At 42.5% G+C, this 24812-nt stretch overlaps 2 protein-coding genes across 2 annotated transcripts in view; one reads left to right on the forward strand and one right to left on the reverse strand.

Moving 5' to 3' along the window:
- Positions 1-13900: 13900 nt before the first annotated feature.
- On the forward strand, positions 13901-19271 carry LOC122925594 (1-phosphatidylinositol phosphodiesterase-like). Its single transcript, XM_044276952.1, has 2 exons — positions 13901-13936; positions 18411-19271. The coding sequence occupies exons 1-2, from the start codon at positions 13901-13903 to the stop codon at positions 19269-19271; spliced, it is 897 nt and encodes a 298-aa protein (XP_044132887.1).
- Positions 19272-23974: 4703 nt separating this feature from the next.
- The window catches only part of CHD3 (chromodomain helicase DNA binding protein 3), an 86788-nt gene continuing 85950 nt past the window's right edge, over positions 23975-24812 (reverse strand). The window contains 1 exon segment of the mRNA XM_044278900.1: positions 23975-24643. Coding sequence (XP_044134835.1) covers positions 24543-24643 — 101 coding nt within the window. The 3' untranslated portion in view covers positions 23975-24542.

Below are 24812 nucleotides of genomic sequence, written 5' to 3' on the forward strand. Positions count from 1 at the left end.
TAGAAACTCCATGGGTCTGCAGGAAAAGCAAGAGTACGAATGTGATAGAGACTCTTAATGGACCACAAGTCATCAACCAGAGGAAACCACATTCTAGATTTAGAATTTAAAAATGGGGATCTAGTGAGGTAACAGTGAGAGAAGATTTAGTTTCCATTGACCACCAAGGTTCTCGTATTCTACAATCAAGGTTTAAGAAAGACAAATTTCAATGAAATATGTGAGTATTTAAAAAAATAATTGAGATAGAAGGGTTCTGCTCCAGTATCTAGGGAGTGCATTACCTCTAGTTTCAAGACTTTTGCTCCAGTGTTTGTAGAGGATATTACCTCTAGTTCTGACTGTGTAGTTGGGAAGTGCATTGCTTCTATTTGTGGGGGCACTGCTCCAGTGTGTGGGTATGGCATTACCTCTTGATGTATGGGTTCAGATCCAGCACTTGGAGATTAAATTACCTCTAGTTGTATGGGTTCTGCTCTAGAATTTGGGAAAGGGTATTACCTTTAGTTATAATGGTTCTTCTCCAGTGTTTGGAGACATTCCCTCTATTTGAATGGGTTCTGCGCCAGCATTTGGGGAGGGCATTACCTATGGTGTCATATATTCTGCTCCGGTGCTGGAGGATGACATTGCTTCTAGGTGTAAGCATTCTGCACCGTTTATTGTGGAGGGCATTACATCTAGTTGAATGGGTTCTGCTTCAGTATTTGGGAACAACATTACCTCATGGTATAAGGATTCTCCAGACTAAAATCCATACCATGTTTCTTGAAGGGATGATGAGAAATATTGCTTGCCAGACCCTTACTGGTACTGTGTGATACCAGTGGATGGTAAAATTATCTTAGGGCCTTTAGACTCATTACACTACTTGATTTTCAGGCCAATTATCGCAGACAAGCTTTTCATAAGAACGCTCGTTCCCAATAATTGGCTCGTATAATCGAGCATCCAATGACCTGATTTACGAGCAACCCCTTGGTCATCAGGTACTGGGCTTCTTTCTTCAGAATTGTACGAGCACTGCATTCTTTTCAAACAGCTGATTGGTGGCGGTGCTGGGAAAGGATATTGATGACCTATCCTAAGTCATCAATATGGGAAAACGGACAAGCCCTTCAAAGATACTCTAAGAGTTCCACCTTCCCTAGGCTAGAGTAGTAAAATGTAAAAAGTTTACACACTTTGCCAATCTTATGCCAACGTCAAAACCACAAATCATGCAGCTTTTTTTCCAGTTTACCTCTAGATTTAGCTTGATGTGTTTCAAAAGAAACTTCCCTATAGATTTGGTCAATATTGTGCTATTTTTCAGTGCTCTCCTTTTTCTCTGTACAGAAAACAGAGGGCAGGAGCAGCACGCAGAAGGCTTACCAGAGCTTTAGTTGAAGGAATGCAGCAGCTGAGCTGAAGACTCCAGATCCAGGGAAGTCAAGGTGAAAACAATAGAGATCGTAGGCTACAGCAGCATCTCCAAAAAAGTTACCTCTTTATTCAAAATTCCATGGCACGGTGTACAAAAACATGCAATGTTTCGGCTACATCTAGCCTTTGTCAAGCATACAATACAAGTGATGTTGCCCACATATAAATAGTTAATAACTCTGTGGGAGTGTATGTTTTTAACTATTTATATGTGGGCAACATCACTTGTATTATATGCTTGACAAAGGCTAGATGTAGCCGAAACGTTGCATGTTTTTGTACACCGTGCCATGGAATTTTGAATAAAGAGGTAACTTTTTTGGAGATGCTGCTGTAGCCTACGCTCTCTATCTTTTTCTCTGTACAGTTACTTATAGATATGTGTCTCCAATATGTGAACTATTCTAAACTTCTCTACTCCATACCCCTCTACACCTGTCAATTACCAAAGCCTCCTCCTCCTCAAACTACAGCTTACTCCCCAGGGTGATACTGCTGATAACGACCGGCTTACCTACAAAACAGTGAGAAGCTGACAGGTGACCACAAGAGAGCCGGCACCAGACAGCAGGTACAGTACCCAACTACTACCTACACCTATATATACCATGCCCATAGCCAGTATATACTACTACGACACCATGACATGTATATACACACAGCCCAGATCCGGTATATACACTAATACACCAAGACATGTATATACACATAGCCCAGATCCCATATATACACTACTACACCATGACATGTATATACACACAGCCCAGAACCGGTATATACACTGCTACACCATGACATGTATATACACACAGCCCAGATCCAGTATATACACTACTACACTATGACTTGTATACACACACAGTCCAGATCCAGTATATACACTACTACACCATGACATGTATATACACACAGCCCAGATCCAGTATATACACTACTACACCATGACATGTATATACACACAGCCCAGATCCGGTATATACACTACTACACCATGACATGTATATACACACAGCCCAGATCCAGTATATACACTACTACACCATGACATGTATATACACACAGCCCAGATCCGGTATATACACTACTACACCATGACATGTATATACACACAGTACAGATCCAGTATATACACTACTACACCATGACCTGTATATACACACAGCCCAGATCCGGTATATACACTACTACACCATGACATGTATATACACACAGCCCAGATCCAGTATATACACTACTACACCATGACATGTATATACACACAGCCCAGATCCAGTATATACACTACTACACCATGACATGTATATACACACAGCCCAGATCCAGTATATACACTACTACACCATGACATGTATATACACACAGTCCAGATCCAGTATATACACTACTACACCATGACATGTATATACACACAGCCCAGATCCAGTATATACACTACTACACCATGACCTGTATATACACACAGCCCAGATCCAGTATATACACTACTACACCATGACATGTATATACACACAGCCCAGATCCGGTATATACACTACTACACCATGACCTGTATATACACACAGCCCAGATCCAGTATATACACTACTACACCATGACCTGTATATACACACAGCCCAGATCCAGTATATACACTACTACACCATGACCTGTATATACACACAGCCCAGATCCAGTATATACACTACTACACCATGACCTGTATATACACACAGCCCAGATCCAGTATATACACTACTACACCATGACATGTATATACACACAGCCCAGATCCAGTATATACACTACTACACCGTGACATGTATATACACACAGCCCAGATCCGGTATATACACTACTACACCATGACCTGTATATACACACAGCCCAGATCCAGTATATACACTACTACACCATGACATGTATATACACACAGCCCAGATCCAGTATATATATACACTACTACACCATGACATGTATATACACACAGCCCAGATCCAGTATATACACTACTACACCATGACATGTATATACACACAGCCCAGATCCAGTATATACACTACTACACCATGACCTGTATATACACACAGCCCAGATCTAGTATATACACTACTACACCATGACATGTATATACACACAGCCCAGATCCAGTATATACACTACTACACCATGACATGTATATACACACAGCCCAGATCCAGTATATACACTACTACACCATGACATGTATATACACACAGCCCAGATCCGGTATATACACTACTACACCATAACATGTATATACACACAGTCCAGATCCAGTATATACACTACTACACCATGACCTGTATATACACACAGCCAAGATCCAGTATATACACTACTACACCATGACATGTATATACACACAGCCCAGATCCAGTATATACACTACTACACCATGACATGTATATACACACGGCCCAGATCCAGTATATACACTACTACACCATGACATGTATATACACACGGCCCAGATCCAGTATATACACTACTACACCATGACATGTATATACACACAGCCCAGATACAGTATATACACTACTACACCATGACATGTATATACACACAGCCCAGATCCAGTATATACACTACTACACCATGACATGTATATACACACAGCCCAGATCCAGTATATACACTACTACACCATGACCTGTATATACACACAGCCCAGATCCAGTATATACACTACTACACCATGACATGTATATACACACAGCCCAGATCCAGTATATACACTACTACACCATGACATGTATATACACACAGCCCAGATCCAGTATATACACTACTACACCATGACATGTATATACACACAGCCCAGATCCAGTATATACACTACTACACCATGACATGTATATACACACAGCCCAGATCCGGTATATACACTACTACACCATAACATGTATATACACACAGTCCAGATCCAGTATATACACTACTACACCATGACATGTATATACACACAGCCCAGATCCAGTATATACACTACTACACCATGACATGTATATACACACAGCCCAGATCCAGTATATACACTACTACACCATGACATGTATATACACACAGCCCAGATCCAGTATATACACTACTACACCATGACATGTATACACACAGCCCAGATCCAGTATATACACTACTACACCATGACATGTATATACACACACAGCCCAGATCCAGTATATACACTACTACACCATGACAAGTATATACACACAGCCCAGATCCGGTATATACACTACTACACCATGACCTGTATATACACACAGCCCAGATCCAGTATATACACTACTACACCATGACAAGTATATACACACAGCCCAGATCCGGTATATACACTACTACACCATGACCTGTATATACACACAGCCCAGATCCAGTATATACACTACTACACCATGACATGTATATACACACAGCACAGATCCAGTATATACACTACTACACCATGACATGTATATACACACAGCCCAGATCCGGTATATACACTACTACACCATGACCTGTATATACACACAGCCCAGATCCAGTATATACACTACTACACCATGACATGTATATACACACACAGCCCAGATCCAGTATATACACTACTACACCATGACAAGTATATACACACAGCCCAGATCCGGTATATACACTACTACACCATGACCTGTATATACACACAGCCCAGATCCAGTATATACACTACTACACCATGACAAGTATATACACACAGCCCAGATCCGGTATATACACTACTACACCATGACCTGTATATACACACAGCCCAGATCCAGTATATACACTACTACACCATGACCTGTATATACACACAGCCCAGATCCAGTATATACACTACTACACCATGACCTGTATATACACACAGCCCAGATCCAGTATATACACTACTACACCATGACCTGTATATACACACAGCCCAGATCCAGTATATACACTACTACACCATGACATGTATATACACACAGCCCAGATCCAGTATATACACTACTACACCATGACCTGTATATACACACAGCCCAGATCCAGTATATACACTACTACACCATGACATGTATATACACACAGCACAGATCCAGTATATACACTGCTACACCATGACATGTATATACACACAGCCCAGATCCAGTATATACACTACTACACCATGACATGTATATACACACAGCCCAGATCCAGTATATACACTACTACACCATGACATGTATATACACACAGCCCAGATACAGTATATACACTACTACACCATGACATGTATATACACACAGCCCAGATCCAGTATATACACTACTACACCATGACAAGTATATACACACAGCCCAGATCCGGTATATACACTACTACACCATGACATGTATATACACACAGCCCAGATCCAGTATATACACTACTACACCATGACATGTATATACACACAGCACAGATCCAGTATATACACTACTACACCATGACCTGTATATACACACAGTCCAGATCCAGTATATACACTACTACACCATGACATGTATATACACACAGCCCAGATACAGTATATACACTACTACACCATGACATGTATATACACACAGCCCAGATCCAGTATATACACTACTACACCATGACAAGTATATACACACAGCCCAGATCCGGTATATACACTACTACACCATGACATGTATATACACACAGCCCAGATCCGGTATATACACTACTACACCATGACATGTATATACACACAGCACAGATCCAGTATATACACTACTACACCATGACATGTATATACACACGGCCCAGATCCAGTATATACACTACTACACCATGACATGTATATACACACAGCCCAGATACAGTATATACACTACTACACCATGACATGTATATACACACAGCCCAGATCCAGTATATACACTACTACACCATGACATGTATATACACACAGCCCAGATCCAGTATATACACTACTACACCATGACCTGTATATACACACAGCCCAGATCCAGTATATACACTACTACACCATGACATGTATATACACACAGCCCAGATCCAGTATATACACTACTACACCATGACATGTATATACACACAGCCCAGATCCAGTATATACACTACTACACCATGACATGTATATACACACAGCCCAGATCCAGTATATACACTACTACACCATGACATGTATATACACACAGCCCAGATCCGGTATATACACTACTACACCATAACATGTATATACACACAGTCCAGATCCGGTATATACACTACTACACCATGACATGTATATACACACAGCCCAGATCCAGTATATACACTACTACACCATGACATGTATATACACACAGCCCAGATCCAGTATATACACTACTACACCATGACATGTATATACACACAGCCCAGATCCAGTATATACACTACTACACCATGACATGTATATACACACAGCCCAGATCCAGTATATACACTACTACACCATGACATGTATATACACACACAGCCCAGATCCAGTATATACACTACTACACCATGACATGTATATACACACAGCCCAGATCCAGTATATACACTACTACACCATGACAAGTATATACACACAGCCCAGATCCGGTATATACACTACTACACCATGACATGTATACACACACAGCCCAGATCCAGTATATACACTACTACACCATGACATGTATATACACACAGCACAGATCCAGTATATACACTACTACACCATGACCTGTATATACACACAGTCCAGATCCAGTATATACACTACTACACCATGACATGTATATACACACAGCCCAGATACAGTATATACACTACTACACCATGACATGTATATACACACAGCCCAGATCCAGTATATACACTACTACACCATGACAAGTATATACACACAGCCCAGATCCGGTATATACACTACTACACCATGACATGTATATACACACAGCCCAGATCCAGTATATACACTACTACACCATGACATGTATATACACACAGCACAGATCCAGTATATACACTACTACACCATGACATGTATATACACACGGCCCAGATCCAGTATATACACTACTACACCATGACATGTATATACACACAGCCCAGATACAGTATATACACTACTACACCATGACATGTATATACACACAGCCCAGATCCAGTATATACACTACTACACCATGACCTGTATATACACACAGCCCAGATCCAGTATATACACTACTACACCATGACCTGTATATACACACAGCCCAGATCCAGTATATACACTACTACACCATGACATGTATATACACACAGCCCAGATCCAGTATATACACTACTACACCATGACATGTATATACACACAGCCCAGATCCAGTATATACACTACTACACCATGACATGTATATACACACAGCCCAGATCCAGTATATACACTACTACACCATGACATGTATATACACACAGCCCAGATCCGGTATATACACTACTACACCATAACATGTATATACACACAGTCCAGATCCAGTATATACACTACTACACCATGACATGTATATACACACAGCCCAGATCCAGTATATACACTACTACACCATGACATGTATATACACACAGCCCAGATCCAGTATATACACTACTACACCATGACATGTATATACACACAGCCCAGATCCAGTATATACACTACTACACCATGACATGTATATACACACACAGCCCAGATCCAGTATATACACTACTACACCATGACAAGTATATACACACAGCCCAGATCCGGTATATACACTACTACACCATGACCTGTATATACACACAGCCCAGATCCAGTATATACACTACTACACCATGACAAGTATATACACACAGCCCAGATCCGGTATATACACTACTACACCATGACCTGTATATACACACAGCCCAGATCCAGTATATACACTACTACACCATGACATGTATATACACACAGCACAGATCCAGTATATACACTACTACACCATGACATGTATATACACACAGCCCAGATCCGGTATATACACTACTACACCATGACCTGTATATACACACAGCCCAGATCCAGTATATACACTACTACACCATGACATGTATATACACACACAGCCCAGATCCAGTATATACACTACTACACCATGACAAGTATATACACACAGCCCAGATCCGGTATATACACTACTACACCATGACCTGTATATACACACAGCCCAGATCCAGTATATACACTACTACACCATGACAAGTATATACACACAGCCCAGATCCGGTATATACACTACTACACCATGACCTGTATATACACACAGCACAGATCCAGTATATACACTACTACACCATGACATGTATATACACACAGCCCAGATCCGGTATATACACTACTACACCATGACCTGTATATACACACAGCCCAGATCCAGTATATACACTACTACACCATGACATGTATATACACACACAGCCCAGATCCAGTATATACACTACTACACCATGACATGTATATACACACAGCCCAGATACAGTATATACACTACTACACCATGACATGTATATACACACAGCCCAGATCCAGTATATACACTACTACACCATGACAAGTATATACACACAGCCCAGATCCGGTATATACACTACTACACCATGACATGTATATACACACAGCCCAGATCCAGTATATACACTACTACACCATGACATGTATATACACAGCACAGATCCAGTATATACACTACTACACCATGACCTGTATATACACACAGTCCAGATCCAGTATATACACTACTACACCATGACATGTATATACACACAGCCCAGATACAGTATATACACTACTACACCATGACATGTATATACACACAGCCCAGATCCAGTATATACACTACTACACCATGACAAGTATATACACACAGCCCAGATCCGGTATATACACTACTACACCATGACATGTATATACACACAGCCCAGATCCGGTATATACACTACTACACCATGACATGTATATACACACAGCACAGATCCAGTATATACACTACTACACCATGACATGTATATACACACGGCCCAGATCCAGTATATACACTACTACACCATGACATGTATATACACACGGCCCAGACACAGTATATACACTACTACACCATGACATGTATATACACACAGCCCAGATCCAGTATATACACTACTACACCATGACATGTATATACACACAGCCCAGATCCAGTATATACACTACTACACCATGACCTGTATATACACACAGCCCAGATCCAGTATATACACTACTACACCATGACATGTATATACACACAGCCCAGATCCAGTATATACACTACTACACCATGACATGTATATACACACAGCCCAGATCCAGTATATACACTACTACACCATGACATGTATATACACACAGCCCAGATCCAGTATATACACTACTACACCATGACATGTATATACACACAGCCCAGATCCGGTATATACACTACTACACCATAACATGTATATACACACAGTCCAGATCCGGTATATACACTACTACACCATGACATGTATATACACACAGCCCAGATCCAGTATATACACTACTACACCATGACATGTATATACACACAGCCCAGATCCAGTATATACACTACTACACCATGACATGTATATACACACAGCCCAGATCCAGTATATACACTACTACACCATGACAAGTATATACACACAGCCCAGATCCGGTATATACACTACTACACCATGACATGTATATACACACAGCCCAGATCCAGTATATACACTACTACACCATGACATGTATATACACACAGCACAGATCCAGTATATACACTACTACACCATGACATGTATATACACACGGCCCAGATCCAGTATATACACTACTACACCATGACATGTATATACACACAGCCCAGATCCAGTATATACACTACTACACCATGACATGTATATACACACAGCCCAGATCCAGTATATACACTACTACACCATGACATGTATATACACACAGCCCAGATCCAGTATATACACTACTACACCATGACCTGTATATACACACAGCCCAGATCCAGTATATACACTACTACACCATGACATGTATATACACACACAGCCCAGATCCAGTATATACACTACTACACCATGACATGTATATACACACAGCCCAGATACAGTATATACACTACTACACCATGACATGTATATACACACAGCCCAGATCCAGTATATACACTACTACACCATGACAAGTATATACACACAGCCCAGATCCGGTATATACACTACTACACCATGACATGTATATACACACAGCCCAGATCCGGTATATACACTACTACACCATGACATGTATATACACACAGCACAGATCCAGTATATACACTACTACACCATGACCTGTATATACACACAGTCCAGATCCAGTATATACACTACTACACCATGACATGTATATACACACAGCCCAGATACAGTATATACACTACTACACCATGACATGTATATACACACAGCCCAGATCCAGTATATACACTACTACACCATGACAAGTATATACACACAGCCCAGATCCGGTATATACACTACTACACCATGACATGTATATACACACAGCCCAGATCTGGTATATACACTACTACACCATGACATGTATATACACACAGCACAGATCCAGTATATACACTACTACACCATGACATGTATATACACACAGCCCAGATACAGTATATACACTACTACACCATGACATGTATATACACACAGCCCAGATCCAGTATATACACTACTACACCATGACATGTATATACACACAGCCCAGATCCAGTATATACACTACTACACCATGACCTGTATATACACACAGCCAGATCCAGTATATACACTACTACACCATGACATGTATATACACACAGCCCAGATCCAGTATATACACTACTACACCATGACATGTATATACACACAGCCCAGATCCAGTATATACACTACTACACCATGACATGTATATACACACAGCCCAGATCCAGTATATACACTACTACACCATGACATGTATATACACACAGCCCAGATCCGGTATATACACTACTACACCATAACATGTATATACACACAGTCCAGATCCAGTATATACACTACTACACCATGACATGTATATACACACAGCCCAGATCCAGTATATACACTACTACACCATGACATGTATATACACACAGCCCAGATCCAGTATATACACTACTACACCATGACATGTATATACACACAGCCCAGATCCAGTATATACACTACTACACCATGACATGTATATACACACAGCCCAGATCCAGTATATACACTACTACACCATGACATGTATATACACACACAGCCCAGATCCAGTATATACACTACTACACCATGACAAGTATATACACACAGCCCAGATCCGGTATATACACTACTACACCATGACCTGTATATACACACAGCCCAGATCCAGTATATACACTACTACACCATGACAAGTATATACACACAGCCCAGATCCGGTATATACACTACTACACCATGACCTGTATATACACAGCCCAGATCCAGTATATACACTACTACACCATGACATGTATATACACACAGCACAGATCCAGTATATACACTACTACACCATGACATGTATATACACACAGCTCAGATCCGGTATATACACTACTACACCATGACCTGTATATACACACAGCCCAGATCCAGTATACACTACTACACCATGACATGTATATACACACACAGCCCAGATCCAGTATATACACTACTACACCATAACATGTATATACACACAGCACAGATCCAGTATATACACTACTACACCATGACATGTATATACACACAGCCCAGATCCGGTATATACACTACTACACCATGACCTGTATATACACACAGCCCAGATCCAGTATATACACTACTACACCATGACAAGTATATACACACAGCCCAGATCCGGTATATACACTACTACACCATGACCTGTATATACACACAGCACAGATCCAGTATATACACTACTACACCATGACCTGTATATACACACAGCCCAGATCCAGTATATACACTACTACACCATGACATGTATATACACACAGCACAGATCCAGTATATACACTACTACACCATGACATGTATATACACACAGCACAGATCCAGTATATACACTGCTACACCATGACATGTATATACACACAGCCCAGATCCAGTATATACACTACTACACCATGACATGTATATACACACAGCCCAGATCCAGTATATACACTACTACACCATGACATGTATATACACACAGCCCAGATACAGTATATACACTACTACACCATGACATGTATATACACACAGCCCAGATCCAGTATATACACTACTACACCATGACAAGTATATACACACAGCCCAGATCCGGTATATACACTACTACACCATGACATGTATATACACACAGCCCAGATCCAGTATATACACTACTACACCATGACATGTATATACACACAGCACAGATCCAGTATATACACTACTACACCATGACATGTATATACACACAGCTCAGATCCGGTATATACACTACTACACCATGACCTGTATATACACACAGCCCAGATCCAGTATATACACTACTACACCATGACATGTATATACACACACAGCCCAGATCCAGTATATACACTACTACACCATAACATGTATATACACACAGCACAGATCCAGTATATACACTACTACACCATGACATGTATATACACACAGCCCAGATCCGGTATATACACTACTACACCATGACCTGTATATACACACAGCCCAGATCCAGTATATACACTACTACACCATGACAAGTATATACACACAGCCCAGATCCGGTATATACACTACTACACCATGACCTGTATATACACACAGCACAGATCCAGTATATACACTACTACACCATGACCTGTATATACACACAGCCCAGATCCAGTATATACACTACTACACCATGACATGTATATACACACAGCACAGATCCAGTATATACACTACTACACCATGACATGTATATACACACAGCACAGATCCAGTATATACACTGCTACACCATGACATGTATATACACACAGCCCAGATCCAGTATATACACTACTACACCATGACATGTATATACACACAGCCCAGATCCAGTATATACACTACTACACCATGACATGTATATACACACAGCCCAGATACAGTATATACACTACTACACCATGACATGTATATACACACAGCCCAGATCCAGTATATACACTACTACACCATGACAAGTATATACACACAGCCCAGATCCGGTATATACACTACTACACCATGACATGTATATACACACAGCCCAGATCCAGTATATACACTACTACACCATGACATGTATATACACACAGCACAGATCCAGTATATACACTACTACACCATGACATGTATATAAAACTTAAGCTTTCAGTCATACTTTCCTTGGTAATTACAGATACGTTTGGCAGTCATGGATCGCACTGTAATATTGCTGCTGTATGCTTTGGTGAGTCAAATCAAAATTAGAGGTATTATATTCTGTTTTATAATAATTAAAGGGGTATTTCAGTTTTTTGTTTTTCTTTATATAATCGAAAATCATACAGTTTTTAAAAAAAATCTGCATACATGCGTTTGTGATAACAGGCAGACCACTATATGCAGTAGAATTGTATATAGCCCATGCATTAGTCCTATGTAATGTATGCATGGCACAACTGAAACATGGCATCAGACATGTGACACTCCACATCATATAATGCTTGACATTTAGGAGTCAGCAGTGTTACACAACATACATGTGTTGGGTCAGCACATAGGACACATCCATGTGATAAGTAAATAGGACTAGTGATTCAATCATCATTTTCCATGTTGTTTATTGCAGTAACTACATTACTGGGTGTATTTACATGGCTTTATGTCTGTAAGTGGTTTGCAAAATGGCAGCCTGTCTCTAGGTGATGGTATAAAATGGCAGCCTGTCTCTAGGTGATGGTATAAAATGGCAGCCTGTCTCTAGGTGATGGTATAAAATGGCAGCCTGTCTCTAGGTGATGGTATAAAATGGCAGCCTGTCTCTAGGTGATGGTATAAAATGGCAGCCTGTCTCTAGGTGATGGTATAAAATGGCAGCCTGTCTCTAGGTGATGGTATAAAATGGCAGCCTGTCTCTAGGTGATGGTATAAAATGGCAGCCTGTCTCTAGGTGATGGTATAAAATGGCAGCCTGTCTCTAGGTGATGGTATAAAATGGCAGCCTGTCTCTAGGTGATGGTATAAAATGGCAGCCTGTCTCTAGGTGATGGTCATGTTTTTAATAAAGTTTAGTGTAAAATAAAACACACACAGATCAGTTTGTGCGCAGACACTGACATACATGATGAGATACTGCTGCAGGTAGTAATGCTGTATATACTGTATATATTCTGCTCCTCAATACTCTACTATTCACCTGTTAGACTCCTAGGCAGTTAACTGTAAGCCAGGTCACATGATACTTGTGAGGGTCACATGACTGATCACATGACTGGCGCCATGTTTAGTCCTATCCAGCTCTTCTATAACCGCATTGTACAGGACTAAAATTGGCAATGCTACAGATGAGCGAATCAGTTTGTAACAATAATTTGTCCGCAAGACGAACTCAAAGATTTTCAGGTTTGCTTCAGATAAATCCAGTAAAACGACATGTAGCGCTATTTTACTGGACAAGCGGGCAGGAAAAAGCACTAAGGGAGAAGGAGGATGATGTTGCTCACATGACCCAGAGAGGAAGTGGGAGGGGACAGCTTACCCTGATTGGCTCACAGGCTGACAGACAGCGTGGATGAGCCCATCAGTGCTGGAGCGGGCAGGGAGGTGCCCCTGCAGAATATCAGTCTGTGTAAGGCTCTAAATAAGGGCGGTTGAGTCTTGCAATGTCTGACAAAAAACGATCTTAGGGACAGTGTGCAGACCAGACCAAAAGTTTGGACACACCTTCTCATTCAAAGAGTTTTCTTTATTTCCATGACTATGAAAATTGTAGATTCACACTGAAGGCATCAAAACTATGAATTAACACATGTGGAATTATATACATAACAAAAAAGTGTGAAACAACTGAAAATATGTCATATTCTAGGTTCTTCAAAGTAGCCACCTTTTGCTTTGATTACTGCTTTGCACACTCTTGGCATTATCTTGATGAGCTTCAAGAGGTAGTCACCTGAAATGGTCTTCACTTCACAGGTGTGCCCTGTCAGGTTTAATAAGTGGGATTTCTTGCCTTATAAATGGGGTTGGGACCATCAGTTGCGTTGTGGAGAAGTCAGGTGGATACACAGCCGATAGTCCTACTGAATAGTCCTACTAGTATCGGACACTTACTCTTGTTGCATACGAATTTGGCTAACTGTGACATAACCTGCATTTCAAATGGTGGAGGAATACATACAAAAGCTAACACACAGATCATCCCATTCCAGCAACATCATAAAAAAACAAATCTTCCCTCCCTATCTATCATCTGTCCCATTGGTTCATATTCTATCTTCTTATGTATATTGTGGGGACTCGCTCTGGTAGACAGGATTAGCGGACGCAGTATAGAGGCAACAACAAGTTCTTTGAATCAAAAACAGTTCAGTGTTTTATTCACACTTTAGGCAAGTGACAAAACAAACAGTCATATTCAAACAAAAAGTCACCTTTGCGGTGTTGGTGGTAATCCACACCATGCGGCAATTCTGCCTCAAAGAGTCCTTGCTGACAGCAGCACCAACCTGTTTTCACGCCAAACAGGTAGTAAGCCTCCATCCAGACACCAGGCTCCCAGATCCCAACACAGAGACCTCGCTTCTGAGCCCAGCTGCCTATTCAAGGACAGCCAGGTGCTGCCAAAACCTGGACCGGCATTTAAAATCCGGTCCGGTATTTGACCTCACCTGGCTGTAAATCAGCCCAGCAGCACATGCTGGGAGGAAAATACCAGTTTTCCCAGACCAAACCTCTCACTTTGTCACAATATATACACTAACACCATGTGAGTATGTTGAAAGGCATGAATTATATTCATACTGAGCCCATTTATTTTTCATATAATCCATTTTCTCTAATATCAAATGAGTTTCAACTAAACCTACAAATTGCAGGAAGATGTTTAGTTACTAGATCAAAAACTGCTCTCCTTTTTATCTTATCCGCCAACCCTCTCACATTCCACATCAATACCCTATGTGCCATAACCCTATATTATAATATACAGTCATACAAACCAGTCCCGAGTAGAACACCCTTTTCTACCATCTTTACCCTCAGTGGCTCCTGCGATAACTCCCTCCCTCCCCTCTCCCCCTCTGCTCAACCCATCTTTATGGTTCACGAGGAAATACCACCTCATAAACCTCTTACCATCTACCTATCCTCCCCCACCAAAGGCAATGTCTTAGTAGTTAAAACAGAAAAAGATTAAGACAATTGTCAACAACGCAATAATCACCCCAATCCAGAATCTGTCTAGCTTACCAATCGATGGTTGGATTGTGCTTCTGAACCACCGGAGCAGGGAGACCCTCCAACACAAAAACACAAGATAAATTCCTGATGAAAGTCACCCACTCTTAATCGGATGTCATGCACCATCTGAGATAACCACTTCTAAGCTAGAGGTGCAGAATCAATAGCAAAAACGGAAATGTTTTTCTCTAATGCACTTGGTGACAACCCGTGCATAAGGACGAACTGAGCATCAATCAGGTTCACCCCTTCCCCGCTGTCGATAAACACCTCAATCCCTACAGTTTTTTACTTTAGCACCACCTCAGCAGTCAGGAGAAATTTCTTACTACCAGTAAAAGACAAATGCTAATTTTCAGACTCTCCTTCCACCCCTCCAAGAGTCAGATGGGAATTAAACGTCCCTTTTCTTTTTTTTTTTTACACTGACTGTATGGACATACTCCGATAAAATGTCCCTTCTGTCCACAGAAAAAACACACTCCCTTCCTATTAGCAGTATGCGTAAAAGCGGATCCAGGAGTAGCTCCCGCTAACTGCATGGGTTCATCCCCAGACCTGAACTCAGGAGTATCTTTACCCAAAGTGTCAGAGGAGGACGATACGTTATGTGATAGTACGTCCTGAGAGTGGGGGCCCCTGGATCCCTCTCTCAGGCGTCTATCAATGCGTACTGCAAGAGACATAGCAGCTCCTAGAGACTCAGGAGTTTCATGAAAGGCCAAAGTGTCCTTCAGCCTCCTTGATAAACCCTGACAAAACTGACTGACTATGGAGAGTCAGATCGTTCCACTCAGTATCCGTAGCCCACCTCCTAAACTCAGAGCAATAAATCTCAGCAGAACGATCTCCCTGACGAATGCAACGCAGCTTGGTATCGGCCAGGGATGTCCGACGCAGATCGTCATAGATAAGACCCAAAACTTCGAAAAATTCATCCACCGACCGGAGAGACTGTGATCCGGTCGGCAGACAAAAAGCCCATGACTGCGCATCCCCCTTAAGCAATGAAAAAAACCACACCGACTTACTGTTTCTCATGCCCAGACTCATCATGCCCAGATGAGTGTGGATGTACCCTAAAATATAGTTTGCACGCCTCCCTAAACAAAATTTTATTATCACGTCCCCCAGAGAATCTCATTCAGATATGCTATACTATTACTGTCATTGTATTTAAGAGCCGGGGGGGAATTCATAAATTACGAGTCCTAGGAGACTAGAGGGTGTTATATACTAATTTTCAGGCAATTTGAGCCACTTTGGTTCAGGCCGAAATGATTGAGGTCCGAACCAAACTGAATCTCAAAAGGTTCGTACCATTTATTTTCTTTAGGGAGAGGCTACTGTATAGATATAATAAAAAAAAATATGCAAGCAAAATTTTAACTAGATGTATATTGCAGAAAATTGTTTAAATAAAGAAATGTAATTAGTTACTGAGTATATACCATTGATTGGATTACTCTATTTGTCATCAGGTTATTGGGGTTTTAGGAGACCAGACTCCAGCCTTTGATCGTACAGAAGCACCATCAGTCACCTGGCCAAACTGGATGTCTCATCTTCCTGACCACCTGCCACTATCAGCCTTAGCCATACCAGGAACCCATGACACAATGGCTTTTTTTGGAGGTCCCCTTGCTGAATGTCAAAGCTGGAGTCTAAAAAACCAATATGATTCTGGAATTAGATTTTTGGACATCAGATGTCGTCATTACCAAGATGGGTTGCCTATTTTTCATGGTGTGTCCTACCAGCGTACCGATTTCTTCCAGGTTCTCTTGGATACTGTTAACTTTCTAACAGAGCACCCAAGTGAGACAATTTTGATGAGAGTGAAGGAAGAGTATGAACCATATCAAAACACCAGGAGTTTTTACCAGAGTGTTTCCGAGGTTTTGAACCAGATTGGAGCGCACTGGTTCCTTCAGTCAAATAGCCTTCCAACATTAGGCGAAGCCAGAGGGAAAGTGGTAATCCTACAAGATTTCTCATCGAAAGGTGAAGGTCCAGATTTTGGTCCTCCATACCCTGGACCAATGAGCATTTCAGATGCTTATCAAGTTAGTGATGACTCCGTGAAATGGGCTGAAGTTGAGAGGCATCTAACAGTTGCTCAAAATGGGGATCCTGAAAGAGCTTACTTGACATACTGCTCAGGAGTCCACTGGCTTCTTTACACCCCAGAGTCTCTGGCTCGTAAGATCAACCCAAGAGTTCTTGACTATCTTAACCTTAAGACACCATTGGGCAGCAGAAGGAGATCAGTTGGTGTGGTTATTATGGATTTTCCGGGAGCTGAACTGGCGAAACAAATTGTTTTAGATAATTGGGTGTAAAGCAAGTAGTCAGGTTTGGACCAAGGTTTCATGAATAAAACATAATGAAGATCATCACTAACAGTGTGTCTTCTTGGTGTTCTCCTTACAATGTTTGAGGATATTTTAAAGCATCTTTACTAGTTGACCACAACTGGTGGAGTTGGCCTCATCGCTACACATCAAATTTTTTCACCTGTATAAATTAATATGGGTTGTCCAACTCCATTTAAAAATAGCTTACAATGCTGCAAAAGAAAATAAGTAATGCTTATGTTCCAAATTCCCTGCTGTTACAATATAGAAACTTCCCCAGGCACCTTTCTGCTTCAGCGATGGTGTCCATACACCATATGACCACCGCAGCCAATTGCTGGCCACAACAGTGAACCCAGCATTGTTTAAGAGGTTTTACGAGATTTTTATACTGATGACCTATCCTAATGCGTGCTGTGAGCAACGCAGCCTCCTCTCTTATTTTCCTAGGCCGAGTGACATGGCCTAGGAGCAGCTCAGCTCCATTCAAGTAAATAGGGCAGAGCGTGATACCAAGCACAGCAGCTATACAATGTACAGCACTGTGCCTGGTAAGCTACAAGAAGGCAGCTTCACTCACAGGTGCCTTCTCAAGAGCTGATCGGCGGGGGGTGCCAGGTGTCGGCCCCCACTAATTAGATACTGATGACCTATCTGGAGGATACGTCATCAGTATAAAAATCTCAGAAAACCCTTTCAACAAAACACTGTAACGGTCATCAATTGAGCAAGAAGAACGGAGACCAACGTCATTGTGTTAAAAACCTTTAAAGGGGTATTCCCATGGCGCCTTTTCATACTTACCTGCTGCCAGTGCGCTGTTCACTTCCTGGATTCTGGCTGGGGGCGGGCTTCATCTTGATTGACGTCTTCTTCCAGGCCGGGCCGCGTGTGGACTGAATGCGCACGCCGCCGCGCATGCGCCATGGTGACTTATTCCTGGCCAGTATAGTTCGCGCCACTGTACTATTCTGGCCAGGAAGAAGTCACCATGGCGCATGTACTGTGGCGTGCGCGTTCACGACAGCGAGCGGCCCGGCCGGGAGAAAAGGAGGAGTCCTCTGCACAAGTGTGGCCACAGGGATTCTGGAGAAGAGCGCTGGCCGTAACCAGGGGAGACCGAATGACAACAAGGAGGTAAATGGGGATACATTTTCTCCTAAAGGGTGGGAATTGGTTAATTAAATATATTTACAAAAATGATCACTGTCAAATGATTAACAGATTTAACAGTGGTCATTATGATGGAAATACCCCTTTAATGGTGAAGACTTCGCCATTCTATCGAAGATACCAGCTAATCACTAAACACAATATATGGAGATACAATATGGCTCCAAAGAGTGCCACTAGTGCCATACTATGGCTTTTACAAAGCCTACGCAAGAGAATTAAGAATAGGGGCTGTAGATACCAAACAGGAGATTTTAGGCAAGAGTCCAAAACATCTTCACTTTATTTTATTTTTTAAATATTGAAGGTATGACTTTAGTAAATATACGGTACGTCCAGTGACAAAAAAAATACCACCCCAAGATAAACTCAGCCCACAGTTATATCTCATGCAGATGTGTAAATGATTAATGGTGTGGTCTGAGCAGACACTGGGTCTTGCCACAAGAGGGTGCAAAAGTGCTTCCCTCTCTGCCCTATAAAAAGGCTCTCAGAGGCTACATTTGGGTAGTGTATCTCTTGGTAAGAGATCATTGACTGCTAGACATGCCTCTACAATGCACTTGAAGACATTTTGCCCAGTTAAGAGGGGTGTGTTATTGGAAGCAGGATGGTCATTTTGATGGATTGCCTGCCATCTAAGCCATTCCGACCTAGGATTTAGGAGGCTTGAAAGTAGTGGTTACATGAGGGCATGTGGACTTGGCAAACAGGCTCTGAGTGGCCCAGACAGACTATCAGAAGTGAGGATCGTTTAATCTTTCAACAAGCATGAGCAGATCCTATGGTTTCGTTGTCCACCATTCAGACACAGGTGGCCCCTTCATTACCCTATCATGGAGCCCTTTACCTGCCCTTCCATTGTCAGTCACCGATGACTTTGTTTGCAGTGGTGTAGTGAGTGAGAAATCTGGACTGCAATGGACTGGAACCATATCAGCTTTAGAAAAGGATCTGACAATGGTCGGATTCAAGTATGGAGGCCTGGTGGTGAGAGCTTCAATCCTGCCTTTGCTGTTGAACGACACTGCCCCAGCTGCTGGTGTGATGACCTGGCAGCCATCGCATACGTCAGTCGGTCACCCCTAGCAGTGATACGAGGGACGCTAACAGCTCAGCGATATGGGCAGGACATCCTGCGGCCACATGTGTTTCTCTCATAGCAGGACTGACAACTGCTGGACTGATGACCTAGGGAGCCGTCACATACAACAGTCAGTCACCCCTAGTAAAGATACGGCTATGCAGAACAATCTACGATCACATGTGTTCCTCTCATGGCAGGGCTTCCAACTGGCATTTTCCGCAGAATTATTTTCGCCCGCACAAAGCAAGAGTTTCCCAGAAATGTCTCCACCAGATTACAATACTTCCTTGCCTGCCCACTCACCAGATGTATTACCAATCGAGCATTTATGGGACCAGCTGGAATGCCAGCTTTACCAGCCTACAAGTGTGCAGGATCTACAAGACCAGTTGCAACATATTTGGGCAAAAGGTGCCGCATGATATTATATAGAACCAGTACGCCTCTATGCCCAACCATCTTGTAGCCAGGCTAGAGGGCGTATCTCACCTTGTAGACAGGCTAGAGGCCATATCTCACCAGTTGGCCAGGCTAGAGGCCATATCTCACCTAGTGGCCAGGCTAGAGGCCTAATTTCACCTTGTATCCAGGCTAGAGGCCGTATCTCACCTTTATATACAGGCTAGAGGCCGTATCTAACCTTTGTATCCAGACTAGAGGCCGCATCTAACTTTTGTATCCAGGCTAGAGGACGTATCTCATCTTGTATTCAAGCTAGAAGACATATCTCACCTTGTAGCCAGGTTAGAGACCATATCTCATCTTGTATCCAGGCTAGAGCAGTGTTTCCCAACCAGTGTGCCTCCAGCTGTTGCAAAACTACAACTCCCAGCATGCCCGGACAGTCTTTGGTTGTGCGGGCATGCTGGGAGTTGCAGTTTTGCAACAGCTGGAGGCACACTGGTTGGGAAACACTGGGCTAGAGGACGTATCTCACTTTGTAGCCAGGCTAGAGGCCGTATTTCATCTTGTATCCAAGCTAGAAGTAATATATCACCTTGTAGCCAGGCTAGAGACCATATCTCATCTTGTAGCCAGGCTAGAGACCGTATCTCATCTTGTAGCCAGGCTAGAGGCCGTATCTCATCTTGTAGCCAGGCTAGAGGCTGTATCTCATCTTGTAGCCAGGCTAGAGGCCGTATCTCATCTTGTAGCCAGGCTAGAGGCCGTATCTCATCTTGTAGCCAGGCTAGAGGCCGTATCTCATCTTGTAGCCAGGCTAGAGGCCGTATCTCATCTTGTAGCCAGGCTAGAGGCCGTATCTCATCTTGTAGCCAGGCTAAAGGCCGTATCTCACCTTGTAGCCAGGCTAGAGGCCGTATCTCACCTTGTAGCCAGGCTAGAGGCCGTATCTCACCTTGTAGCCAGGCTAGAGGCCGTATCTCATCTTGTAGCCAGGCTAGAGGCCGTATCTCATCTTGTAGCCAGGCTAGAGGCCGTATCTCATCTTGTAGCCAGGCTAGAGACCGTATCTCATCTTGTAGCCAGGCTAGAGACCGTATCTCATCTTGTAGCCAGGCTAGAGACCGTATCTCATCTTGTAGCCAGGCTAGAGGCCGTATCTCATCTTGTAGCCAGGCTAGATGCAGTCCAGCAGGGTCCTAGAGTCTGTTTTCAATTGCACAGTTGTCCCTAATAAACCTCTCTTTTTGCTCTAACGGTGCAATCACACAACCGCAATTCTGGGTCAGCATGCGTTCCGCAAGGTGTGAACCCATTCATTTCAATGTGCTGTGTGCTGTCCGCATCCATAGTTCCGTAGCCCCGCAAAAATATAGAGCATGTCATATTCTTGTCCGCAATCACGGACAAAAATAGGCATTTTCTAAATAGTGCTGGCCATGTGCGGTCCGCAAAAAGCGGAACGCACGCGTCATCTGTGTTTTGCGGCTCTGCTATTTGCAGACCAGAGAGCACTTGCGGTCGTGTGAATGTAGCCTTATATTGTAATCACTTACATATTTCATCATTACATTTTTCAATGTTTGCCATTTACAGCCAAATTATCTTCCAACGCTCTTCATGCTAAGGGGGGAAGCTGAATTTTAATTCATAGGGGAGAGGCCTTCCCTTGATCCTGTGCCTCTCCTGCCCTGACTTACTGCCTGTTTAGCGTATTGCATGAACTCTGCCTGTCCTGATCTTGGCTTGACCTCCGACTAGGCTTCACTTTGGTGACTCTTGACTTCCTCCTTGCCCAGATCATCAGCCTCTGAACAGAGATTAGTCCTAGGGGCAGCGATTTGGTGGCCCCTGCAGTGAAGTTCAGATTCCCATACAGGGGTGAAAGGGTAAAGATCAAGTGACAGGTGACCACCACCTTCAAAACGCAGTCCGAAGTCAAATGAAAATTATGCCCTTTTTTCTACTCCACCCACTTATAAAACATATACATTATAGAGAAAATAAATAGTCGAGTACTCCAGGAGGCTGAAATAAAAAGTATAATTTATATGTACATCAGAAGACAAAAGCGGACCATGAAATAAAAACAACCACGTGTGGCGTTGCAAGGCCAGGCAGAGGTATACTGAAAGCAATGTGTGTATGTCTGTATATATACATGGTATACATCATTAGCAAGAACAGAGGACACCAGAGGGTGATGGCCAAGAGGACACAGGGATAGAGAGACTGACGACAGACTCAAAGTGTTGTTGGAGACCACTGCCCATTTTCACTTGGGTCACCCGAAGAACGGTGGGGGCAAGGTCACTGTTGCCTGTGTTACCCTTGGAGGGATAGGGAAGGGGCGGGCAGGGGGACGCAGATCCAATTTCACCTTGCTCACATAACTGGCACTCATTGAAGAAAGAGACCCATCGTCCATGCCACCCTGCGGGGTTGGATTCATTGTAGGCTTCTTTTTATGAAGGAAATCTGGGCCACGACCCTGCAGAGCTGTCACACCTGGCCGGTCATATCTGTCACTGCTTCCCGTCAAGAACTGCACAATGCTTTCCCATGTAATAGCAAACACCAGGCGGGGAAAGCGGTCAGTCGTCAATACAAATCACCTCACCAGATCTTCCGTCTTTCCTTTCCATTAGGTCCATCTCTCTCTCTTTCTTTACCAGGATGGGAGGACCATTAGAAGCTGGGGAAAATAAAAAATAAATATCACATCCAGAGCAGCATTCATAAATCTGTCTGGTTTCTGTTGACTTTGTGGGAAGCTCTGATACATGGTTACAGCTCAGCTGTTAGGTCATACGGTATGTCTGACAGCGGGGCGGGGTTAAACTGCTGTCTGTTTCCACGGGCAA

The sequence above is a fragment of the Bufo gargarizans genome, chromosome 2, assembly GCF_014858855.1.
Source record: "Bufo gargarizans isolate SCDJY-AF-19 chromosome 2, ASM1485885v1, whole genome shotgun sequence".
Lineage (NCBI taxonomy): Eukaryota > Metazoa > Chordata > Amphibia > Anura > Bufonidae > Bufo > Bufo gargarizans.